This window comes from Cricetulus griseus, chromosome 6, assembly GCF_003668045.3.
Source record: "Cricetulus griseus strain 17A/GY chromosome 6, alternate assembly CriGri-PICRH-1.0, whole genome shotgun sequence".
In the NCBI taxonomy this organism is placed as follows: Eukaryota; Metazoa; Chordata; class Mammalia; order Rodentia; family Cricetidae; genus Cricetulus; species Cricetulus griseus.
In genome coordinates, this window is record NC_048599.1 from 129,813,936 (window position 1) to 129,840,161 (window position 26,226).

Sequence of the window (26,226 nt, forward strand, 5' to 3'; positions counted from 1 at the left end):
GGGTGTGGACATTGGTAGACTTTCCTTCTGCTCTCTATTCATGAAATATGTGGGCACACATTAAAAACTGATAGATGTTTATATGCATTTAATTTAATTTAATTAATTTAATTAATTAATTAATTAATTAATTTAATGCAAGCAAATTACTGGCTTGCTATAAAGGTCAAATGTCAAGTTTAACTATAATATAAACTCTTTATCACAGTAGAGATATTCATGTACCTCTATAGAACAATTGGCATTCTAGATTTAAAGGAAAGAGGCAGATAAAAGAAAGGTTGTACTTAAAGCCTTCACTTTTAAGGGATAATGTCAATAGCTGCAAGGGATTTTTTTTAAAGAGTAATATGTTTGTTTTGCTTAAATTAATTCATTATTTCCTTCCTGGAGCATGTTCAACACAAACTTTAGAATCTTCATGAGCTCAGATGAAATTGTTTTCTCTGAAAGGCTCAACACAGAACTCATAGACAACACACCCAAAGCAATAGACACTAAAGATCACAGCAACACTAAAAGCAAAATGCTCAATTTTCCTTAAAACAAAAGTAACAGCCTCAAACCAGAAATAATCACAGGTATTGTCAAACCAGGGGAACATCTAGGAACAGAGACAAATATCAGAAACCCAAGATGAAAGTGGTTTTAATAGAACTCTAATTTTGAAAGTGATAGCTGATGGTTTACGTAGAGTTCCAGGACCTGGTAAGTCTTAGCCCTGTGAGTAGGGTCCTATAAGCTTTCAGAAATTCAAGACAGACAGTTCTGATGGCAAACTGACTTTATTTTCTTTCCTCTAAATCTTGTTTTAAGGAGAGAGCTAAAAAGAAAGCTGAATTAAAAGGGACAGGTCAGAAATCATTAAATTCCAATATTGCTGGAGGGCAGAAATAAAAGGCAAGGGGGGAAGGAGGGCGGGAGAAATAGAAGGAGGTAGGGAATGAGAAAGAATGGAAAGAGGAAGGGAGGGGGCAGAGGGAGAGGGAGGGAAAGAGATAAATAGGGAGAAAGAGTAAGTGAGTGAACACCAGCCTTCAATCAAGGATTGCTACTCATCAGAGGTATAACAAAGCAATTACAGAATCATCGCAGGATCTCTGATTATACTTCAATAGAAAGGAAGATGGGCACATATCAGAAGAGGAATTATCAGGAAGACAGAGGGTTCAACAGATAATATCTATAAAGACATTATTTTACATATAATATCAGAAAATACTTTTTGAAAAGAACTGTACATCTTAAAATTAATGAAAAGCAAGTTGAAAGCAGGAAATAAATGGAGTACAAAGATATAATGTAAAAGTAGAGTGAAATACAATTCACACACTTGAAAGCACAGAATGATATACAAAATAGAAAAAACTGTATAAAATAGTAGCAAGATATTAGAGACATAAAACATGTCAGTACAATTAAGGTACATTGGTGAGGGTAACTATAGTACAGAAGGCAAAAGGAATTAGCACTTTTGGAGAAGGGAACAGAGCAGAGAGAGCAAAATCAAAATGAGACATGATAGAAGAAAAGCTCTTGGAAATAGAGAGCTTCAGTCTGTTGACTGAGGGGCACATGGTCTCAGTAAATGCTTATATACATTACCCATTTTCACATAGATACTCAAATTTAAGAATAAAAAAAGACACCACTTCCAAGGCCAGGCAGGTAAATCATATTAAAAGGACAAAAATGACTGGCCCCAGATATTCTGCAACATTCAGTGCCGGATGAAAAGCTATAAGAATATCAGAAAAATGTCCCTTTCCCCACTTTCCCTGCTAGTCATTGATTATGAAGCCATGTACACACATTATAAAAGTCAGAGGAATCAGCTCATGATCTCTGTTCATGATCTCTTCTCTAAAAGTAGCTGGTTGGAAAATATAATCTACAGAAAATTATCTGGAACCCCCTGTGAATGGAGAAAAGTTGACAGAGTAAACTCCACTTTGGGATATGAAAGCAAGTTAAATATTAGAATATAAACATTTATTTGAAGTTCAACTATTTTGGAGTTGTTTTATATCATTGCCTTCTTGTAACATAAACAAAAATTAATACAGGGTATTTGCTAAGAAAAATCTCCTATGGAAAACCCTATTATCTATTTCTAAGCCTGTTGAATTCTTTTGGAATGCAGACTCAAGTTTTGAGAAAAAAGTGCATGACTTCATTCATTTCAATTCACATGGAGTACTTCCCTGAATTATTGTTTGAATTTAATCAGTGTCTACAGATTTGTGGGGTGTTCATGATCCAATTTTCAATCATTTAGTCATCCAGATTATATTGCAGTAACATTGCTATTCTTCTAGAGCTGTGTTTGCCAGCATGCTCCCTGTGAACAATTGCCCAGTTCAGGTGCTCTAGAGACATGGGGGACTTGGCATCTGCTGATTCTCCAGCCAGCCCTGCACATTTGTAGGCAGCTCTGTTCAAACTCATCTGGAATTTTACACATAGTGCTTTTTCAACATCTGACGTCAACAGAGTGTGTCTATACTAGATAAAAATACGTGGATGATGATACTTTTTTGTTTCATAATTTTTAAAAAATCAGATGGCTAGAGAATATAAATTAAAATATTTAAATTTAAAGTTATAAAATTTTAAAGTTATCTAGAAAACTTTTACTTAATTTAGAAAATTAATAAGCCTTAGTTGGATGTTAGAAATGATAGGAGAAACTGAGTTTTGTAGTAAATAAAAATGCATAAAGTTAGTAAATGTTTAATTGTAAATTAATAAACTGAATCAGTTTAATATGTCTATCTACTGTCTGTCTGTCTATCTACCTCTCACTTTGGAAAACTCCCACTTATATAGAGTTATTTCAATAAAGGTATCTCTAGTTTGCGTTTGCTCAAAAGAAATCTTCCAGCCTGCTTGAGGACTTAATCTTCACAGACAAAATATCTCTAACAGAATATACATTAAATTTCAGCTCAGAAGCCCTGGATTCAGCACAAATGATGAAGGAAATCCATACTGTATACCTTTTTTGACCCTTCCCTTCCACACTAGTCTTCTTTATGTGTGCAAATGTCACAAATAAGCTGATGTTCTGTAAAAATAATAGTTCATAAAAGTTCATGAAACACTACTGGAAACAAGCCAATTAAATAAATGACTGTGAGTCTGATGAAATGCCTCTGGCTTTTCTCTTGTGGAAGAACTGTTGCTTCTGTGGGACTAATACATCGTGGTAGAACAATTTTAAGTAATATGAAATGTATGGATTCTTTTTTAATCATTCTTCTAAAAGAAGACAATTATAGTTATATGATAAACTATTTGGTGTTGGTACATGATTTTTATGTCACTGGCTCATCAATCGCTGTCATGCTGTGCCAGCATCCTCTTTTCTTTCTTGTTTTTTTATCTTTTTTTAGTTTTCTGAGACAGGGTTTCTCTGTGTAACAGCCTTGGCTATCCTGGAACTCACTGTGTAGATGTGGCTGGCCTTGGACTCACAGAGATCTGCCTGTCTCTGCCTCCCAAGTGCTGCAATTAAAGGCATGTGCCACAACCACCTGGCACATCTTTTCTTAAAATACTTCTTAGAATTTAAGCCTTGACTCTTTACCCCAGTGCTCATGTGCCCCTCAGCAAGACCATGAGAATTGTTGAACTCCAAATGGGACCAGCAAAGAAATGACCTTCCCATCATAACAGAACCAGCATGAACTCATGTGTTCATTACTACTCATCTTCTGTCTTCCTGTCCACATGAGTAACCTCCATTTCAGGAGGGAAGAGTTGGGACTCAAGTCTATCCATCTCTCAACAGAATGAGAGTAAAACAGCTTTCAAGACCTACATTTTGCTAAAAGAACTGACTAATTGATATTTAGTATGAAAAAGTTGCATAGTATTGGCCCTTCCTCACTCATAGGTAAACTAGCATGCCATGTATTCTGTATGGCTTTAAGTGAAGTATTTGGGCAAAGAGCTAAACCTCAGATACACATCAAACTGCTTTCCAAAAAGTATCTAAACTTGCCTGACACATATAGAAAATAGTTTGTCTCCATGTTTTCCTGCTTGCTTACTTCTTCAACCCACAAAAGCTTTTCAGAAAGAGAAAAAAGATTTTCTATATAGTCGCTTTGGCTAACTAATGGTTTTGCCACTGTGTGTTTAGACAATGCTTGTAAGAAAAAGTGATGGGTTTTGCTCTGCTGTCTCTTCCTTCTGTTAAGAATATCTTAAAGAATGTCAGTTGGGGTAGTATTTACCAAAGCCTCTCCTCACTGGGCCAGTGAGTGAGTTGAATAATTCTAATAATCAAAGGCATAGAGCCTGCCTCTAGTTTGGAAATGAAACCATGGGTAATTTTCAAAAGTGGTGCCCTCAATTTTTGATGAACTGTCACACAAACAGGAATTACCACAATTCAGAATCACATCTACCAGTAGACAGAGAACAGCATCTGGGGGTGATTTCTTCTACCCCAGTCCCCTCAAATTTCCTCCCTGCCCTCCTAATAAAAACACACCCCTTTGCCTCATGCTTCCAATTTAGCACGATCATGCCTCTTACTGGCCGTTGCTTTGCAGGACACCATCTGTCAAGTTCAGAGACACAAGGTATGGGGATTTGAAATGTAATGTCTTATAATGGAAAAGACGTGCACGTCTTATATCACATCCAATATTAAACTCAAAATGAGACTGCTCAGCATGCAGAAGAAAATCTCGTAAACACTTGAAATAAAGGAAAACGAAACAACACTTATCATTTTCCAGTCTCTAGATATAATGTCTTCAGGAAAAGAAACTGCCCTGGTCCTTCCTCTTAAATCCCATCCAACCAATGAAATGGATTTGAGAGAAGCTCTTATCCTGGGAAGGTTTCCAGAGTTGTCCTTGGAGAGCTGAAATTTTGCTCTGCTTGAGAATCTGAGAATGTAAAGCTGGAGAGATGCTGAGGAAAGAAAGGGCACAACACTCCATTTCTGTAGTTGGGCAGCTTACTCCATGTATAGCTTGAATTATTTTTAATTTGACCTTTTCATTTATTTTTTTCAATGGCTCATGTAAAACCCATTTACTTATCACTTATCTGCACAAATTCCTCTGCCAGGTAGTAGAGGTAGAGCTGAGAAACCATATTTTCCCTTGAGGAATTCAGGATTTTTAAAAGAACAAGGAGGCAGGCAAGTAAATATGTAAATAACTAGATGATGCTAAATTCTCTGACCAGAGCATAGATGAAGTCAGGGAAGACTAGAAAAGAAAGCAAGAAATAACCTGTGTGTGGCAGATCCAAGACTCATGATGGAGACAGCATTTTAGCTTGATTTGAAAGGATGAATAATGAATTTGCACATTTGAAGGGCTCTGTGTAGAAATGTATCCCAGGATGCGCTGGCCTCCAGTGTGCACTAGACAGGAAGAGAAAGTTGCTGGTCTGATAAAATGACACTTCCTCAAGTGAATTTTCAGGAAACCATGACTTTCCTATAGTTCCAGAATTTGGGGATAGCAATCACTTAGCTCCTTTATCTTTTGCTATTTGTGAAGCTAACAATCAGCCAATTGTCCTTGAAAATGAATGGGCTCTTTTCAAGAATCCCTATATTTGGACCTAATTGCTAATCCATACACAGTCAGGTTACTTGTCTTACTACTCCTAATACTTTCACCTGAAGACAGGGATGATAATGGCACCTACTTGACAATGTCATTTTGATGATCAGTTATACACTGCTGATCTAAACTTAGCATTGTTCAGGCCCATTAAGCCCTCAGTAGAAAATAGTTATTATGACTATATTATTGTATTTTGAGTATACTATAATTTGAGTTTAACTATGCACTACCAACAAGGATCACAGTTGTAGAGCAAGTATGTTGACTTCTTCATATCATAATTACATTTGCTTTAGGCATGCAAAACTTCATGCCACTGTTGATTGAAAATAGTTGGGTGTTGAAAGCTTCTAGAAGCATGGTGATCTCCAGAGAAATTCATCTGCCTCACCACTAACTTGTAGGCAACCTTCAGTTAAATTATGTTTTTTTATATTTACTCTCTTGAAATGGGCTTATCTCTGCCAGAACTGACTTACTGAACTAAACCAAGACAACTTCTTTTACCTCTTTACCTTTTAATCCCCTAATTAAATTATAGATAAATTCATAAGACATAGACACAAACTGAATGGATTTTTCTTCTAACTTTATGATATTCCATAGGCCTAGTCATAATGGGTTCAGATCATTGAAATTTTAGGTAGAATTAGAAATCAAGACATTTTTGTAGTCTCTTAGTGTTCTTTTTAAAATAAAAACAAATGCTCAAATATTAATAGTGATGAAAAAGCTCTATGTAGGAAATGGTGGGAAAACTCAAATTTCATTCTTGCTCACTTAAAGATATACCATCAACATTTTTATTAACAAGGATTGAAAGTTTATTGTTTTATTTAAGCCTTAACTTCTTAATATTACCCTCCCTAGCTGAAAATCTGGCTGTCTTAATACAGGTGGAAATACCTTTAGAAGATTATTATGAAAACAGGTTGGAGTACTCCTTTCATTCTCTCTGGTCCAGTTCTTCTTGTGATAAAGGAGTGCCTCTCTGGGAATGCTAGATGACTGTAAGACACAATCCATGCCCTTGGAGCAATGAGCACCACATCGACATATGTTAAAAACTGAGGATGCTCAGCTGTCCCCTACACACTAAATACTGGTGGTATTTAGTGACGTTTTCCAAAGTAATGAAAACTGGTTGGTCAAATTCACATAGCTCCATATCTGCCAAGAGAGTCCCCACAATCGTGAGATAACTGTAATTTCCATCTGGCAAACTTGTATTTATGTTATAGTCCCATAAAATAAAAATAGAAATTTTTACTTTATACCTTCTGATTTACCCATCTTTGAAAAGTTGATACACTTAGATGCCTACTCTCATATATTAAGTGCTCTCTTAAACGTTCAAATATATGATTTTGCCTAGTTATATGATACACTGTATTTGAATACAAAATCATATTACAACTTTGGCATCATTGTCATCTTACACTATTTGCTTTATTATGCTGTGGCATTTTGAATATTTCTGATCAAACAGTATAAATGTAACAAGTTTTGCATGCTGATCCTCTTAAAACCCACTTTAAAGAGATTTGCTATCAATGCACATTTTCTGTTCAGCTGGAACAATGAGAACTTTGTAGTGTGTATTATAAAATGTTAAATATTAATACTATTTAAAGTTAATGGTATGCCAAAGAAAATGGCTAATAATATATTATACAATTAAATGCTTATCATATTGGCTCATCTATTAACAAAATAAAATAGATTCAAACAGGAGAGGTCTGATTTGTAGTTTTTAAGCAAGGGTTGCCCAAGTGTAAAAGCTAAATTATTTATTCAGTTTTTAAACAGCTGGGTACATCAGTTTGCAATTATTTGCTCTATATTTGAATGCTTTGTCATGTGTCTCTGATATAACAAAAACAGCAAACAATTTTTTCTTCTTATATGAAGGATCATTTTTTTTCTAGACAAATTTCAGGACCAATCAATCAAAACATTGACCAAAAACTGATGCTACTTTATGTCCCAAATATCACAAGGGATGTAGGCCAACACTTATCCAAGATCTTAATACCATTGTTGGACTGCTGGACTATCTCTGTTAATCATATTTTCAGCTACATAATTCTACATCATTATCCTGATTCCTCAACATTTGGCATTTCTCTCCAAGTCTAAGTTTCTCTTATTTCATGTTCTTAGTTGTTATTCTCTGTATCTTTGTCTAACGATGCTCACATGCCATCATATGCTTGGCATAAAGATGATTGCTTAAAGGTCTGGAAGCATGTGGGATTTCCCCTGAAAACAACTCAAATATTACATAATAATAGATGATTCAGGGCATGGGAGGGTCCACATTTGTGTGTCTGACCAAGGCAACCCAATGTAACTTAGACATAATTACCTCTTTCCTGAACAAATCAATCACAGCAAGGTATGAATATATCAAATCCTCAAGCAATTTTACTGCATGTTTAAAAATGCAAAATATATTTGCTCAGTGAGTTTTAAGCATTTAAAAAACTATTTGCAAGTAAAAGAGTTGCTTCGGTGATGGTTCATCTCTCTTTATTTATCAATCCCTGCAACGTGGTACTCTATTCATCAACAAACTGTGAAAGACCAGTTGTGGGAAACATCTTGCTGGTAGGATACTGTCTTCCTCTGGATAAACACCAGACCCTTCATCTCACATATGTCCCTAGATGTTTGAGACCTCAGTCTTTAGGTGTGGACCTTGGTACTTTGGTAAAGGCAATCAAATTAATCATAGTGGTTGATTCTGGGATTTGCTAATGGCCCTATTTGGCTTATATAGTCAAGTATTTTGGGAAAAGAAATTATGGGTGAACTAGAGGCAGGGAGCGTGACTCAGAGCTGTAGTTGGTCATTTTTCCATCCTGTAGAATTAAGAACAGATCCAATATGGAGATGAGAAGAGGTGAGAGATAGAGTTAACATTCTGATAATGTTTTTCAAACTAGAGATTAGTTGTGCTTCAAGTTGATAACTTCTTTAATTTTTCAGGCACATGAACAAAAGTATATTCATTTTTGTTTTGGTTTAAGCTGATTAGCTTTGTGTCCCATGAAATATTCCTAAATAATCACATGTATGTCTTATTTACTACTAATAAGTGCTCTAATAGTGCTGATCATTTTAGCTTTAGAATTTTTACAGATTGGAAGACCCAATGCATACATTAAAATGTCAATATTTCTTTTTATTCTCCAGTGAAGTTTATGTTTTTAAGCTGAGAGAGTGTTGAAAATAACCAGTTGTCTAACAAAGTTCATCAGTTTATGTCCAAAGCAAGTGAAGCTAATGTGTGAAAAAAAAAACTTCTGTAAGACTGTGTTTTAGATTTTTTTCCTATCCTAATGAGTTTTAAAATTCTCCTATTTAGAAAGTTTTAGTTCAAGTGAAAGTTTGAGGAGAACTTCATGGACAGAAACATAATGTTGGCGATTATCATGCAAAATCATTAACGGGCAGGGGATTTTTTTCTATGGAAAATAATTTTGAAAAATTTTTTGCCAATGAGAATGAACTAAATATGTGATTTGCATAATGAATGGGACTCGACCAAAATAGTCTAGTTATACCTAATGCCAAAGAAGAATTCTGTTAGTGGGTAAAACAGACTTGGCTCTGGTACAGTGGTTATGATATGACTTCCTCTTCCAACTACATGCTAAAATCAAGCCTTTTTATTTTTCCCTTAAAGTTCTTAGTACTTCTGAATTAGTCATTCTTTGTCATAAGACCTTCACCTCTTGTGACTCCTCCAAAATACTTGTTGTTTGTCATCTTCTTCTAATGGTTTCCTCACTGGTCTGTGTGTTATCCTGGCTGATAAGAAGACAAGGTGTATGCTGCACATAGCAGCTGCCTCACAAGAGTCAGTTTTATTAATTTAGCACTGCAACACAGGAATAGAAACTGTGTATCATATCCATTGTGACTCTCTGAAATTTCTGTTTAAAAAGATAATGCCCATGCCATCTACCATGAGTAAATCACCAAACTCTTTCTCATTATTTATGATGATGACACTGTAGTACCCTCCTTAACACAACATCCTAATCAGTCACAATTAACTCATCTTTGCTACAAAAGGTGAAAGCATTTGCCCTTCTTGCTTGAGCAAAAAGAACTGATTTCTAATTCTGTCAGGCACAGTGGAGTTCTGGTTGGGAATCATGTTGAAGAAAACTCCTTTTGGTGGCACATAGCACCCACCTACTCGGCCATCAAATCAGGTTAGTCCACAAGTATTTTAAATGAAGTTAAATAGAGATAGATTTGGGTGTTACCAAACAGTGCTTTTTATAATGTCACTTGAATATGTATATGTTCAGTGACCTAAGTAAGTTCTTAATCCTACTTCCTCCAGTTTAAATTATCTATAAAAATAATTCAGGGCATTTCTTTGTCAGAATAACACACTCCATCTAGTGAAGGCTAAATCATCTATTTCAGTCTTTGCTTCCTTTTCCTTTCCTCTTGCCCCTCCTCTAAACGAAACTATTCATATGGAAAGCAAATCCCAAGCACTATTAGAACAGCATCATCTCTTATTTACTTCACAAAACAGAATACAATATGGGTTGCTGTGAAATACAAATGAACTGTAATCCTCATCAGGTTTGGAAATAATGGATTCAGGCTAACATTTCCAGAAGAAATATGAAGGCAGTATTCTAAATTTCCTATTCTTTCCCAAATGAGTTTGCACAAAATGTGTCGCTAAGAAGAGTAATGTGCCCATCACATAGTGAAATTTCCCACTTGCAAAATGAAAATGAAAAGTCTGCATTTCAGGATGGCATATTTAAACACATGCACCATGCTGCTCGTACAGTAGGGAAAAAGAAAGCTCCCCCTACCGGAGCATAAAAAGCCTCATCTCCTTCCTGCACCCTGTGGCTCCCTCATATGCAGGAAGGCACAGAAACATATAGTCTCCCCCTTCTCAGCATCCTGATTCTCTTAGCAAACATTACATTTTCTTCATTTTAGTTAATTAAAGGACTGCTGGACACTTTGCTATTGACCAGTCTCAGCTCCATCTAGTTGAAATGGACATGGAAGGCACTTGGGCCCAAACACATTTTCACCCAACACAAATGGTTGTAAAATCCATAGCTCAATGGAGAAATTCCAAGAAGACATAAAAGCAATATTTAAAGGATATTCATATGTGTATATAGTATGGTTTTCACCACACAAAAGTATATAAACACTCAGGGAACGAGAAAACAGCACATGAGCACTTTTGACTAAAGAAGTAAAAAAATACAAGTCACATGGAGAAATGAAGAAAGAACCCTGTGACATGTGGATTGGTATTAATGGTTGGATATCCCTGTTTATTGGGAAATCTCAGAGGCATAGCCAAATTAAAGATACACTTGTTTTTATCAGAGAGCAAGGCATTTATATAGAAAAGCTTTCTAAAGAAAGGTATTCAGAATTTCTAAGATTTGACAGTTAAAATTATTCCTTTCTACATAAATGAAACCAAACAACGACCACCACCACAAAACCATTTAAAATTAAGAATTTCTACCACTTCTAACAAGAGGCAGCCATAGTTAAGGGATCATTAAGCATCTTCCCATAGTTTTAGGTTCTTGACATGAAAAACAGGGAGGCACTCCTACTCAACATATTTGGGAATCTAGGAGCAAGGCTTCCATTATAGTTCATCATTTTCAAGACAAGCCTGATACTTGCCTTCTCTTTCTCCTTTGAAATAGTACCTAGGGATTAGGATGTGTTCAGAGTCAACCAATACACTAGACATTTCTACATATTTTTTTTCTCCACAGGATGAGGCAAATGACCAGCTTCCAAGGTATGATTGGAGTCAGGCATTTTGAATTACTTGTAGTTTAGAAAGCTCAGGAATAATTTGTAAAACATGCTGATTAAATTCTCAGGAAGGTGAGACCCTGTTTATCTGTGTAGCTGCAAGTGTGGGTACCAACCAACGATGCTCGTGATTGTTTTCTTGTTTCCTTCAATGGGTTTAAATGCAACCACATTTAGATCCAGGTATTTTTGTTGGAGCCACAGTATATAGAGCACCATGGCAAGATTATTCCATGCTTCTTAGCATTCTGAAGAAAGTCATATGTAATATAATCACTGACTAAAAGTAATCTAATTCCCTTCTCATCTCAACCTTAGACAAAAAAATACTAGAATGAACTTTTTTCTTTGAAAAGAAATGAGCAAAATGGATTCTGATTTATTACAGATGGAGTGCAAGTAATAAAGAATTATCACTTGTTTCTAAGAATTAAAACTGGGTTACCTATTACAGAGGAAAGTGTACCTCAAAACCCACTTCACTAGGTATGTTGGAACCCATAAAATTTCCAATTACTGTTTCAGAATTTATTGTGCACATATGGAAAATAATACTTGTTAAACAGAAAGGGGTTTGTGCCTTGTGCTGTCAATACTGTGAAGGATGGGGTGATTATAAAGCAAATTAACAATACTTTTAAATGTGCATTCACTTATCTTTCCAATTAAATCCTTGTTAAACAACCGAACAGACAGTAATGGCGCTTCTGCAAAGCACTGATCAAGACAGTTTTATTGTAATTTTTACTCTGTAACAATTAATCAAGTAGGCATTTTCTTCATTATTAAATTATTTAGTTAATAAATATTCTCAATAGGCTAACATATTTGGAGTTTCCATGTTATTTTTGATTTTCCTACAGTGGAACGCGCTTGGGGTCGTTCTGTTCTCCAGCACAGGGGCCATTAGGAGATGCGATTTTACAAATCCCCTTTCTCTAGAAGAATAAACAATGGAGAAAAGTCCTTGAAACTTTAAACCATTTAAAAGCCTACTTCAACCATTCTGTAAAGGATGGGAAACACATTGCTTTTAGCAGATAAGAAAGGAGGACTTTTGCTTTAAGGCATCTTTCTTTTGGAGTAAGCATGAATATTAATATTTGAAAAGTTCATCAGTAGCAGTAGCAGACTTTTGTGCCAAGAAGATGCATTGTAGCCAGTCTTCCCTTTGTCATCCTATCCAAATGACAAATACTTGACTATTATTTCTCCCACAAACACTGGGTGATATAAGTGGAGAAACAGATAAAAAGACAATTTTAACAAATTTCCATCAACATCACTTGCAGGTATGAACTCATTTAAGTGGGCAAGTCCTACTGCATTTAAAGTGCCACAAAGGTTCTCTTTGGCCTTTTGCCTTTTGGTTACAGTTTGTTGTATGTGAAGATTTCAAGATGGAGGAATTTTGTTTTGATTTGTTTTCGGTTACTAGATTAGCAATAAGGGTAGTGCTAGCAGAAATTGCACTTTGATCTAGAATCCACTTGAGCTGTATTCACCTAGCAGTAAGAATCAACAGACACAAGAGAGACAGAGTAGTTTGAGGGCCAGAAACAAAATTTCAGGAAAGATGGAAATATTGTGATGTGAAGTGAGTTAATCTTACCTGTCAAAAATAGCTTTCCTGATGACCTAGAATCTTCACCATTGACCTGATTACATGTGATCCCTGACTACATACTCCCTGGAAATAGGAGAGGACAGGATCTGTTTTGTCAGTTTGCAAGATTATCACACTTCTAGTTTCAGTTGTGTTGCTGAACAAATACCCTGACCCCCAAACAACAACAACAACAACAACAAATGACCAATAACAACAACAAAATAAAATAGCTTTAGAGATGCAAGGGTTTGTTTGACTTATAATTTTATGTCACTGAGGGAAATCAAGGCAGGAAGTTGAAGGCCACCCTACTTATCCTTCCATGCAGCATTATCTCATACCAATGAACTGACTTCACAACCATAGAAGTGGGGGGAAGGTGTGGCTTTCTGGCTAGAAGGTAGACTTATGCTTAGGAAGCTTTCTTATACAGTCTAGTACCTTCTGGCTAGGAAATGGTGATGCCCATAGTCCTCTGGGCCCTCCTACATCAATAACAAGACAGCTCTTGCTCTCAGACTAATTTAATCTACATAGTTCCTCAACCGAGATTCTTTTTCCCACAAAACTGTAGGTTGTGTCAAATTGATAGTTCTAGCCAAAATAATCACCTTGGACAGACTATGTTGGATGTGTGGGGGACCTCTTTATGTTACTGTAGAACAGAGAGTAAAGCAGAAGGGAGAGGGAAAAGTAATATAAAATTGGACACATTTGAGGATGGGCAAAGTGAGCACATTAAGATACACAGTCTTGGCCTTGTCAGGGGCTCAGGAGTGGTAACTTGAAGCTCAGAAGCCACATGTGATATTTCCATGATTTTGGAGGTTACTGACCCTGATTTTAATTCAAGGAGATCTCTGGTGAAAATAGAATGGCAAGCATTTTGGCAAGGGGAGGAGCAGACAACATAATTTTATTGGGAACTTACAATGTGCATGGAACATGACTGACATAACGGAAATCACCTAGACAACTGTGAGAGAGACAGAAGGAGTAGAGAATGGACCAGTTAGCAATGGTCCACAGTTACAAAGCACTATGGGAATATAGCAGCAGAAATAGTAACTTCCTGTTGAGATGTATTCCAGAAATCATAAGGTAAATTTGTCTGTAAGCAAAACCTATGATGGTGTGCTTCTTGCTCAGGACAGATCTGCTGTTGTAATATAATAGCATATATACTTGCAAGCCCTGAGGCTGAAGGAACATGATTCTCACAAGCTAACCACAGAATCAGGAGTGATGTAGCCATTTACAGTTGTCAGGATATGATAAGAATAGGTGAGAATAATTACAAGAAGGGGAGTGTTGTACTCAGGAAGAATGTGGGAGAACAGGATGGAAACACACAAAGACAAGCAAGCTGGACCAGAGTAAAAGAAAAGATGGTAACCTAGTAGAAAAGACAGATGCACCAATCCCTGACACTATGTAAGGAGAAGAATTGGCCAGAATTTGTCAGGCCCCCAGAGCCTGGTATTTTCTATTTTATGCCTATCTTCTTAGCCAACTGATTGGAATGTCCATGCACATGGAGTTTCTGTGACCTAGGAAATGTTACTTGTTCCATTTATTGGCATGTTTCTAGCATCTCACATAATGTCTTGCATTAGTAGGAACTCCTTAAGTGCCTGACAAGGATATGACATAAACACCTAATTTCAGACACCTCACCTCTTAGTTTCATAAATGAATTTGTTCTTGGGCCTCCAACACAGAGGAAAACTGAGTGACTTACCTGTCACTCCTCCTCCAGGGTGCTCACTGATACAAGTGCATAAAAGAGAATAGCCTTTTATGTTAAAAGTGTAATTCTGTCATTCAGACCTTACTTCCTGTCTTGTATTGAGCCCCACATCTTGCAAATTTTGTACACATCCTTAGATTGTGCATGAAAACATCTCTTCGCTGACCCTGCAACTGTTAGTTTCCATTTCTGAACTGTCTTTGAAGAGGAGAGTGCTTCTTTCTATAGGACACATTTGTCAGGAAATGTTACTAAAGATATGGGGTACCTTGAAGAGAGATGATGTATAAATACATGAGTCATTAAAACTGTAATTACTAACAACAGGAATTCCTGTGTGAAAACCAAAACAAGACATTCAAAACTCAGGATGCTAGGGTTAGCTAACAGGAGCACTGCAATTCAGTTGCTTTTTATCCAGCTAACTCATCATTTCCAGCATTTGGAAGGTTAATATGGCAAGCCAGACTCTGTTTCTGACACCATGTATCTGTTGTGTTCAACTGTTAATGGCATGCTATGTTGATGGACAATCAGTTATCTCTCCTTATGTTAGTAAAGTTAGATGGGGATATGGGGTTAGTCAATATTCATTTCTATCCCTTATTAATTTTAGTAATGAAAAACTAAATGCAACTTAAAGACTTCTGGGAGGAAACAGAAACAGACGATACTGGAGGACTGGTTTTTATTTTTGAGAAATGTAAGAAATGGAATCAATGAGATCACTTGATACCTGTGTGATGTAAAGTTTTTTGTATTAACGAACCATAGCTTGCTCAGTTTCTTCTGTAGGAACAAAATTTTATATAGTGAATACAAAGTAACAGGTGCCTCTTTGCGCTGAAAGTACGCAGATGAAGCAAGATTGTACCTCTGATGAACTCACAGGCAGATAGAAACTGTTTGCTGGAGAGATTTCAAATAGGCTTTTCCCTTATAAATGGATCTTATTAGCTGGATACCAGGAAAATATGTTATAATGACAAGAAGTAGGTTTTTCTCTTGATGTCCAAAGGAAGACAATACTTTTGGTCTATGATGATAAATTGAATATGAAAATCTGATAATGTATGCTTTGCAGGAAGCTGTAAATGGATCATTTTGGATCCTTGTTGTATATAGACTTTGTAGCCTTAGGAAGGTATTTTAAACTTCTGACATACAGTTTTCTCATGTGAGCGCTATAGATACATTTGCCCTTGAGAACATGGTATCCAGTAAATGTTCAATTAATAGATGGCTATCATTGGCACCAAACTAATTCTGTTATGCTTTCAATATTATTCACTCTTTAGTTTTGTTAGAGACCCATTAGGCTAGACATCTTTCCTTTTCACTTATTTCTGAGTGTAAAGTATTGGAAAATGATTGTAGTAATGAAAACTGTCAGTAATTTTAACCATGTATATACTACATTCACAGCATTTTAAAATTATACAATGACTGTTTATAAGTGGGAGTGAATACTGTTAGTCAACAATACAAGAGAAAATTTCCATGAATTAGAAAACTGTTTAACAAAAAAGTGGTTATGACCTATTTCCTACTCTCTTAAATTTCAAATATTGTAAATCATATAGCTAGATAAGTTGTATTTCCCTGAAAAGACAAATCAGAGTCAGCCATATATTTTGGTGGAGGCTCCAAGACATGGCTAAGAACTCCCACCTTTTCAAATGTTTATTTATAGTACCAACCTAAGTTTAAATGGGAGCTTCTCTGAATGCCTCCCAGATCTTTATTTTTGGAAAGTTCCATTACTTGACTCTTGTAGCAGAAACTCAAAGATGTCTCATACAACTACTTTCCCTACCTGGGGATTGTGCCTCCCGAGTCTCCTTCCACTAGGGTATTCTTCTAGCCAGCGTCATGTGGCAAAAGAAATGAGACATGCACTTTACGATTACATTATTTAAACTTCTAGTTTCTGTCTTTCCAATAATCCTTCTCATCCATACTTCTATTTTATGATTGGCCTATAGAAAGGCCCGTGCAGCCTCAAGCCCATAGCCACTGAAAAACTGAGGCCCTCAGGCCAACATACCACCAGAAACTCAATCTTGCCAAAGATCATATGAACCCACCCCCTAGGCAAGCTGCCAGATGAGAATCCACTCCTGGCTAACACCTTGACTGCAGAGCATTCAGTGAAACTGTGTCCAGGATTCTGACACACAGAAACTGTGAGATAATCAATTTGTATTGGTTAAAGCATTGGATCTGGCAGTGATCTTGTCAGACAGCAGTACATTTCTGCAATGGAGTCAGAATGGAGAGAAAGGGTGCTGCATGTGCAGTGTAACTATGGCAGGAGGAAGCTTGGTCAGTTTTTCTAGCAAGCTTTTAAGAGCTGCTTATTAATTATCATGGTGGTGATAGTTTCTGATGATGATGATGATGATGATGATGATGATGATGATGATGATGATAGAGTTTACAAATCTCCTAGGAGGTTCTTGGGGCTTGGCAATTAAATAACTCTGATTTAATTTCTGGATTCAGTAGCCAAATATCCAAGGAAAACCCAAAATAAATACAGGGGTAAAATTTCCATAAACTCCACCTACTCCCTGTATCACAAATTCATTGGTAAAAGGAAATTATGTTTTTCTTTTATGTTCAGGAATTCCAAAGCCCATGCATTGGTATAGTAATGTGATAAAACTTTGGATACCAAGCCTCTGGAAAATTTTCTGAATTGGATTTGTCTTTCTAGAAAACAAATCTAATTATTATCAAAGAAAATTCCATCATATAGATGACAGAAGCATATTTGATTATTAATATCTAGTCATATAATACTCATTTTATGTATCTTCTTGTCATCATAATTAAAGCAAATAATAATTACCAACTGACTGATTAGGTTTTTAATTTGCTCACTTTAAAAAAATATTAATTCCTATTTTGGAAATGAGGCGTCTGTGATTCAAAGAGATCAAAACAGATCCTTTGAGACTTACAGAATAGCTCAGACAAAAAATGAAGATCCTTGGATTCTTATCTGGTGTGCCTTTCCCACTTGACCATCTCTGCCTTTAATTGCTTCAATTACAGCTTTAGGTCAGTTTTTATTACCTGTTTCACAGTGAATTATATAATATAGCCCACAATAAGTGTATAATTTTTCTTTAAGTTTAGTGGTCAGAATTTTTGTACCTTAAAAATGGAAAAGGCCACCTAAGCTTGTAATAGTAATATATGGTAAAATGCAGTAACTAGAAATTATAGCTTAATTGTTTTGACCTGTGCATTCAGAAATGTGAAGTTTATTGCTGCCAGTGTGCTTCCCTAAGCAGCTAGCAAGCTACATGAGTTCCACCATCAATAGCCTTTGAGATGTCAGGCTCACTATAGCTCAAAAATGAGGTCTAGGGAAGTCTCTAAAGTCCTGAAGAATGTTAGAGTTTACCCATTTTATGATCAAGCGATCCTTCTTGCTTTAAGGGAAAAATAAATCTTGTTCAAAAAATCTCATCATATGGAAGCCAAAAAGGTATACTTTATACACACACACACACACACACACACACACACACCACCACCACCACCACCACCACCACCAACAACAACAACAACAAAACAAAAAAACTCACCCTACACAATAGGATAAAGCAAATAACATAGTTTGTTTGGTTAGTGCTGTGGTTGCCAAAGAAAGTGAAGTAGGCTTAAGGAAATACTCATTTTTAAAAATAACAAGAGAGCAACATAAACTTACTTAATAGAAAAATGAATGGATTGTATACAAGAACTATTTCGTAAGAACAAAACTAGAAGTTGTAAATCCTTTTCAAAATCCTTTTTTCTTTCATCCAGTTGCTTATTTCCAGATGGAACCACCAATTGGCTTCATTCTTTCCCACATTTCCTTTCCTTTATTCGATTTTGATTCTGCAAATGGTATGAGATGCAAAGGGACAGCCACTAAAACTTGTGCATTGCTTTAAGATGCAAGGCTGCAGAAAAGTAGTTTAGGTATAATTGCTAACACAAAGTTGTTTTTCTAATGGTATATTTTCAATGTGGTTGACCTATGATTAGCAAGTTCAAAGTAAGCAAAACTATTCCTTTCAACAAACATCTAGCATGTCTCATCAAGCCACTAACATTTTTGTGAATAAATATAGGGAAAGTACAAGACTACAAATTAATAATACTCGATTCCACTAAAAACAACAAACACACACGTGTGTGTGCATGCACATAGAAGATTCTTTCTCATGTAGATTTATGTAATGCACATATTTTGATCACCGTAGTAAAAATGTGAACATGATGTCTCTTGTCTGTATTTCTGTGGAAATCAATTCTAAAATCCTGGTTAGAAATTATTCCCTCTAACTTCAGGCAAACACTTGCAGAGGAAATCTGTTACTGTGTATTAAGAAGCACTGGTCCTGAAAATCCCCAGTCTCCTCTCTCCACAGTACTTTATAGCTATGCCATTGGCTCAGGGTTTGGGGAGCTTCTTATGTGATATTTTCCAGAGAGGATGCCAATCTCTTCTGTCTCTTATATAAAGAGTGAACCCAGAAGACATCTAAATAATACCAAAGAAAGTCACGGCTAGATTGGATTTTGGGCAATATGGGTAGATGGCAGCTGAAACTGAGTGCTGATCTGAGGCAGTCTGGTGGGATTTCCAAGACCCACAGTCAAAAGTCCTTAAGACAGCCACAGAGCATCCTCTGTGTTGAAGTCTGTCTTTTGCATATGTGTACCGATGCTGGAAAGCCACCAGGAGGTCACAGATCATGCAGAAGAATCAACAAGATGACACAGGCTGATGACAGGTTGACATCTAAGGTCATGCACCAGTTTTCTTTGGGGATGCCCATATAGACCAGAAGAGTTGCATCAGCAAAATGTCACTGAAAGCTGTCACCATATTCAACAAACAAGGCAGAACACTACTCACTAATGCACCAATAGCCCATAAGTCAAGAATCTGCAATGCCTTTCTGCAAGCTACAAAGTGTTTCTTGATCCACACAGAGAATCATAAACCCTACAGGGATTCGAGGTGCCAGGATTCCTCATGCCTGTGCTGTTTCCCCAAACATCCCAATTCTTGAATAGTTTTAGCCAAACTGAATAGTAGTACCGGTAACCGATGCTGAGAAGGAGAGTGAAAACAGGGAAGTGCAAATGCATGCACAGCATGAATAGGCACTTCTCTGTTTTTATAAGAAGGATACAATAAAGAATCAGTGCATGGGGAATGTAGCTTCTTGGCAGTGATTAGCAGCACAGACATCTGAGACCTAGTTCTGGCCCCTTATTTTGGTACATCATTTAACAACTGAGCCTCAGTTTCCTCACTGAAAGCAACAAGCTTGATAATTGTACCTATCTGCACTATGAGGTTGAAGAAAAGATTAAATTGAATATGTATGTAGGGAATTTGGTGGATGTGGTAAATTGTGAAAATGGTAGCTACCTATACAATAAAATTATTATTAGCATTACTAATTTTAATTAGGAAATGTTTTTCAAAAGTGATCAGTTTGAATTTAACTTGTGTGTCATCTGATCTGGAAGTATAATAAGGGCATCTAATTCTTTCTGGTTTAGTGAGTCAAACAGAAAACCAAAACAAATTGAATCATTCAACTGGTGTATTTAGAATTGCTGATGATTATAGCATTCAAGAAAGTCAGCGAAACACAGAAATTGCAATTCAACTGTTCTTGAAAATCTCCAAAATCAGTTTTCATTTGTGTAGTCTAACAGTGGATAAGGCTTATTCATTTTTTTTAAAAAATGTATATTTAGAACCTTTTTAAAAAGAGGCATCATGTAAGTTGAACGCAGAGGAGATAAAATAAGTTAATGGAAGGAGAGTACAGCAAATTCTTTTATGTCCTGTATGAAATTATAAAATGAATGTATGATGTTTGCATAGCTCTGTATACTTTTCATGGGAAATTCATGCCGTCAATATTTTATTCCATCACATAATTCACATGTACACAAGCATGTATTACCCCTTGTTTCAAGCACTGAGTCTCTCCTATGTTAGTATTACTTTTAGATCCCTGGTTTGGATGATGAATAAAATACAGTGTTAGTGACAAGATTGTTGGACCAACATAGAAAATTAATTCAAATAACACTCTCAACATCAAATTTTGAGGGGGTGATTATCTATCTATCTATCTATCTATCTATCTATCTATCTATCTATCTAAGGGTTTGAAATTTTATTTTGTATGTATGAATGCTTTCTTGAATTTACATGTGAGTAACCTGGTGCACACAAGCCAGAAGAGGGGGTTGGATCTCCTGAATAGTTGTGAGCCTCTACATGGAGCTGGGATTGAATCTAGGTCTTCTGCAAGAGTAACAAGTGCTCTAACTAGTGATCCTCTCTCTGGTTCCTCATTATGTAAGCTAGAAAGCTCTAGAAGGAAGTCAGCAGTATCAAAGGTCCCCATGTAGGATCACTTGTGGTGACTGTGTTGAATCCTCACAGTGCTGTAAAACAAGAATACTGTTTGCTGACAGTTTATACTACCAGATACCGACTCAGGCCTCTGTCCAGCTTTACACTGTCAACATTCGTGGAGCCATGAGCAGTTACAAAGTCTTCCAGGATGCTAAAGTTTGGATTGCAAAAGATGAGATGGATAGATTTCATATTTTCATTGCAGATTTTTTATTCTTTTCCAAACTGCCGGGCATAATTTTTTAAAGGCAGGAAATGCAGCTAGTGTTTGTTTCTAGCATGGCTTCTGTTTTGAGATTTCTTCTTTGTAGGAGAAATGTGTTGCCCAGCTGTCTAGAATCCCAATCAGGATATGGTTTCAGCATGAGCTATCTTACAAGAATGATTTTAGCTCATTATAAACAGCAAAAGATGATGCTGGGCTACTTCATCCAGTTTTTACCCACAGAAGAACCTTATGGGACTGATATGAAAAAGTAATGTAAAGTTGAGTTTTGTGTTTGTCTAGTGAAATTAGTCAATAAGCAACCCCCCCAAAGATTCCCAGAATCAAGAATTATGGGACAACTAGTCAAAAGCACTAATAACACATAAAAGAGTTGTTCCATCTGCACTTAGAAAAACAGTTTAATTCTTACAAGTTTTATTACCTCTACCTATAGCACTCACAGTACCACACATGCAGAGGCATGTATACATAACCCCCTCAACACACAGAAGCACACATGCATAAACACATAAACCCAGAGAACACACATAGAGAGGCACACACATGCATAGATGCACAGATACACAGGTATACACACACATGCATTCGTATTCCACAATTCTTAATACAGGGATGCTTCAAGACTGGCACTGGTTCAGGAACATGAACAACATCAAAATAGGCTGAAGAATTGGCCCAGACCTGAACCATTCTGGGTCCCAGCATCCATGTTGGGTGGCTCACAACTGCCTGTAAACCTCAGATCCAAGAAGATCCAATGCCACTGTCTTGGATTCCCATGCACCCCCCCCCCCAACACATCTTTAAAACAACAAAAGTCATCTTTTTTTTTTTTTTTTTTTTTTAGAAAAACAAGGAAGATTCTAATTGAACCTTATAGACAGAATTGTGGAAGAGGCATGTGTGTCAACCTCTTTGTCCTTTTTTTTTGAGGCCAAGACTTCCAGGTCTTAATGTTTCTTGGTATAAAGTCCCTGTGCACATTTGATTACATCTTCTCTAAAAATAGTATTAAGTCAGTGGGTCTTAACATAGATGGAATTTTAGATGGGAGATATGAGTACACTATTATAAATTTAAATACTGAGAGTGTGAAGAGAATGCAGAAAAGACAGACAGGAGGCTTCCTCCAGGAAGATATTTACACACAATTTGGGTAAATAAGAAAAACCAAAAGCACAGCAATGCACCAGAAAACTTGGGTGTGCAGAATGAGAAAGAGAAGATGGGAAGAGACTGGAAGTAAACAGAATTTGTCAAAACAAGGAGAGAAGTATGCAAATGTGTGAGGACAGCCTGAGAGACTGGGCTGTGTAGCTCAGTACTACCAGGGTTCAGTCTCTAGAGCTGTGGAAGCAATAGGCACAACTGTAAACAAAAAGCAGCATACAGGAGAACGAGAGGATCCAGAACTACCTAGACATTAGCTGTAAAACCACATCACGAGTTTTCTGAAGACATCACTGACTATGTTTAATTTCAAGGAAAACTAATATGAATCTGTCACATTACAAAAAAGAACATGACATACATTGTTAAATTTCATTCCTCAAAATATGTTAAACTCTTATTTTTATTTTTGTAACTTATATGTGTGTGTGTATGTTCAAGTGTAAGTAAGTGTACCATGTGTGTGTTGGTAGCCAGGCAGGCCAGAGGAGGCTGTTGGATCCCTGGAAATTAAAATTATAAGCAGTTGTGCAGTTGTGAGCCACTTGATGTGGGTGTTAGGAACGGAATGTGGGTCTTCTGCAAGAGTAGGAAGTGCTTGTATCTGATAACCTGTCTCTCTAGCCTCTTGTCTGGTTCCATTCTCACAAATATTTCCAAAGCACTTCCCTCCATCCTACTAATTTTACTGAAAACAAAAAACAAGAAGAAACACGATCACATAATGTTTAAGTAAGTTTTCAAGGACACAAGCATGTTAAGGATATCTGGTCTACAGCATATTTGTCTCTTTATGAAATGTATAAACTACTTAAACATCATCCTAAGGTTATCTAGGCTTCCTATTTTTCTTTTCCTAATTTTCTTATTTTTATTTTTTCATTAATATACTTTCCAAGAGTAGCTTCAGATCCTCAGAAAAGCTGAGTGGTAAGTACAGTTACCACATACTTCCTCATATCTCCAAGAGATTGCCCTAGTTTTAGAGCTTTGTATTAATGAAGTAACTTTGCCACAACTGATGAGCCAGTGTTGATACATTATTGCTGTCTGTTTGCCATCATTTATGTTAGCCTTCATTCTCTGTGTTGTATTTTTATGGGTTTGGCTTATTTGTAATAACATGCTGATATCATACAAAATTCTTTAAATTTTCTCTCAAATTCTGTGTTCACTTATCTCTTCTCTCTCAGATTGCTTGTTACCACTAACCTTTCACTATCTTTATAGTTCTTCTGGGTTGCTGTATAGTTTTCCATATGTAGGTTTTATCCTCATCCATTCAGCAATATGCACTTAAAAGTCCCCCCCAAGTCTACTCATGGCTCAATAGGTGGTGCCCATTTATCACAGTAATATTCCATTATATGAATTTGCCACTTTTTAAAAATCCATTTACATACTGAGAGGTTTCTTATTGTCTTCAGGTTTTTTTCTATCCCTTTCTGGGACCAGAACCCAGGACCTCATACATTGTGAATGCTAGGCAAACATCTAACTCTTGAGCAGCATCCCAACCCTATCTTCAAACTTCACCAATTATGAGTAAAGATGTAAATATTTGTATGTAGAATTTTGTATGGAAATAGCAGGCAGTGCAGAGAGGCTGTACCGGATGGTAAGAACCCAAAGTGATGTGCCATTATGTTTCTACTGAATGGGTGTTAACTTTATCTCATTTTTGATATGTATTTCAATTATGACACATCTTTTAGGTTTTCTTTTTGAACATATGTGATTTGAGTTCTTATGTTCTCCATCATTTATCCATTGTTTCCTTCATGAAAATGTATAAGGTACCTATCATAACTCAGGTCAGTTATTCTTTATCTTTATTTTATTCTTCTCTTTCCTAATTTTTTTTCAAGACAGGGTTTCTCTGTGGCTTTGGAGGCCGTCTTGGAACTAGCTCTTGTAGACCAGGCTGGTCTCGAACTCACAGAGATCCACCTGCCTCTGCCTCCCAAGTGCTGGGATTAAAGGCTTGCACCACCAACGCCCGGATTTCTCTTTCCTATTTTTTATTTTGTTTATTCTACTCTTTTTTACATGAGCTATTATTTTGACTTTTTCTTCTATGTAACTCCAAGTACACTGGTTATTACTTATTTCTCTGATGATAGTTTAGTAATTCCTTAATTTCTGCACTTTGCCATTCCTTCTTCAAAAAACTAATAGTCTGTTTATTATGTGCAGCAGTCTGAGTACCACTAGAGATGTGACTTCTGAAAATGTCTGAAGTAAAGAAGTCACTTACCTTGGTTGACAATAAATCTTAACTTCTGTATCGTTGCCAGATTGCCACTAACTCGATATATTCCATCAACATCTAGGCCTGAAAAACAAAATAGCATATTTCAAATCAGCACATAGAAAACCTGAGAGTGTAAACCAACAATAATTAATTGAATTGTACATGACTGATGAATACCCCTTCTCCACAGAGAAGACACATTTTTATGATCTCAACTAAAGCAATGTTCAAAATTTTAATCCCCAAATTTTAATAATAAAGTGCCTAGACAATCAACATCAAATACAAGTTTCATTAAAACACAACAACAACAAAACCCATGGCATATTTAAAATTATTCTCTAGACAACCAGGAAGAAAATTAAAAAAAAAAAGAACTTTGTGTGTGTGTGTGTGTGTGTGTGTGCTTATGTGTAACTTCCCTCATTTGTAATGATTAAATAATTAAGGATGTGCAAATTGTTTTCTTCTTCCCTCTTCATCCTCATTTTTGTTGCTCTCCTTCTATCCCTCACCCTTTTTCTTCTGTCTCCATTCCTGATTATGCCCTGTTCTGTCTCTTGCGATCACTGTCACATGGCTCGTATTAGCCTAATGTTTGACCTACAGAATAAAAAGGTTATTCTATGTATGACTAGTTTCTGGGATGTTTACAAAATAAGATATTACATTATAAAAGGAAAACACAGGAAATCCTAGCCTATTGGGTTGTTAGTTTCAGAGCTGGTAATCAAAATAACTTATCTTGGTAAGGAACTTGGATAATCACTTTCTTGGTATTTGACATATTTACTTATCTCTTTTCACAACCAAGTCTGCAGGATTATTAAGAAATGAGGAAATAAAAAGAAATAGTTATTCATGTATTATTATTATCTCCAATAAATGTTGATGTTATAATTTTTGTGGTAGGAGTATACATGCTCTCATGTCTCTAGGCTGTCAAACAGAAAACCCTGGGTGAGATTACTGGCCAAGGGCATGGGACATTGTCCCAGCATCCTCTCCAGGAAGGATGTATTGAATCATTGCTAACCATGGTGATTCATGACAGTAAATGTTAAATAAATTGGAAAAAAATTCACGATATTTTGTAACAAAGACTTTACAAAGATCTTTAATAATATTGAATGAATTCTTTTAGTACTTTGCCATTTCTACACTTTTACACATTTTGAATTAGGAATTGTGTGTTGTGTAAAAATTTCTTCATTAGTTTACAGTAGATTAATGCAATTTATATCACAGGCATTGGTGACATGATGCAGAGCAACTATTGCCCATGGTCTGGACTCTTGTAATGAACTGAAATAATCTGTGAC

General features: G+C 36.3%; 1 protein-coding gene across 1 annotated transcript in view; it reads right to left on the bottom strand.

Moving 5' to 3' along the window:
* Arhgap15 (Rho GTPase activating protein 15) overlaps positions 1–26,226 on the bottom strand; it is a 574,586-nt gene that overhangs the window by 172,156 nt on the left and 376,204 nt on the right. Inside the window, exon 11 of the mRNA XM_035447073.1 lies at positions 24,908–24,985. Within this exon, the coding sequence (XP_035302964.1) occupies positions 24,908–24,985 (78 nt within the window). The remainder of the gene's footprint in view (positions 1–24,907; positions 24,986–26,226) is intronic.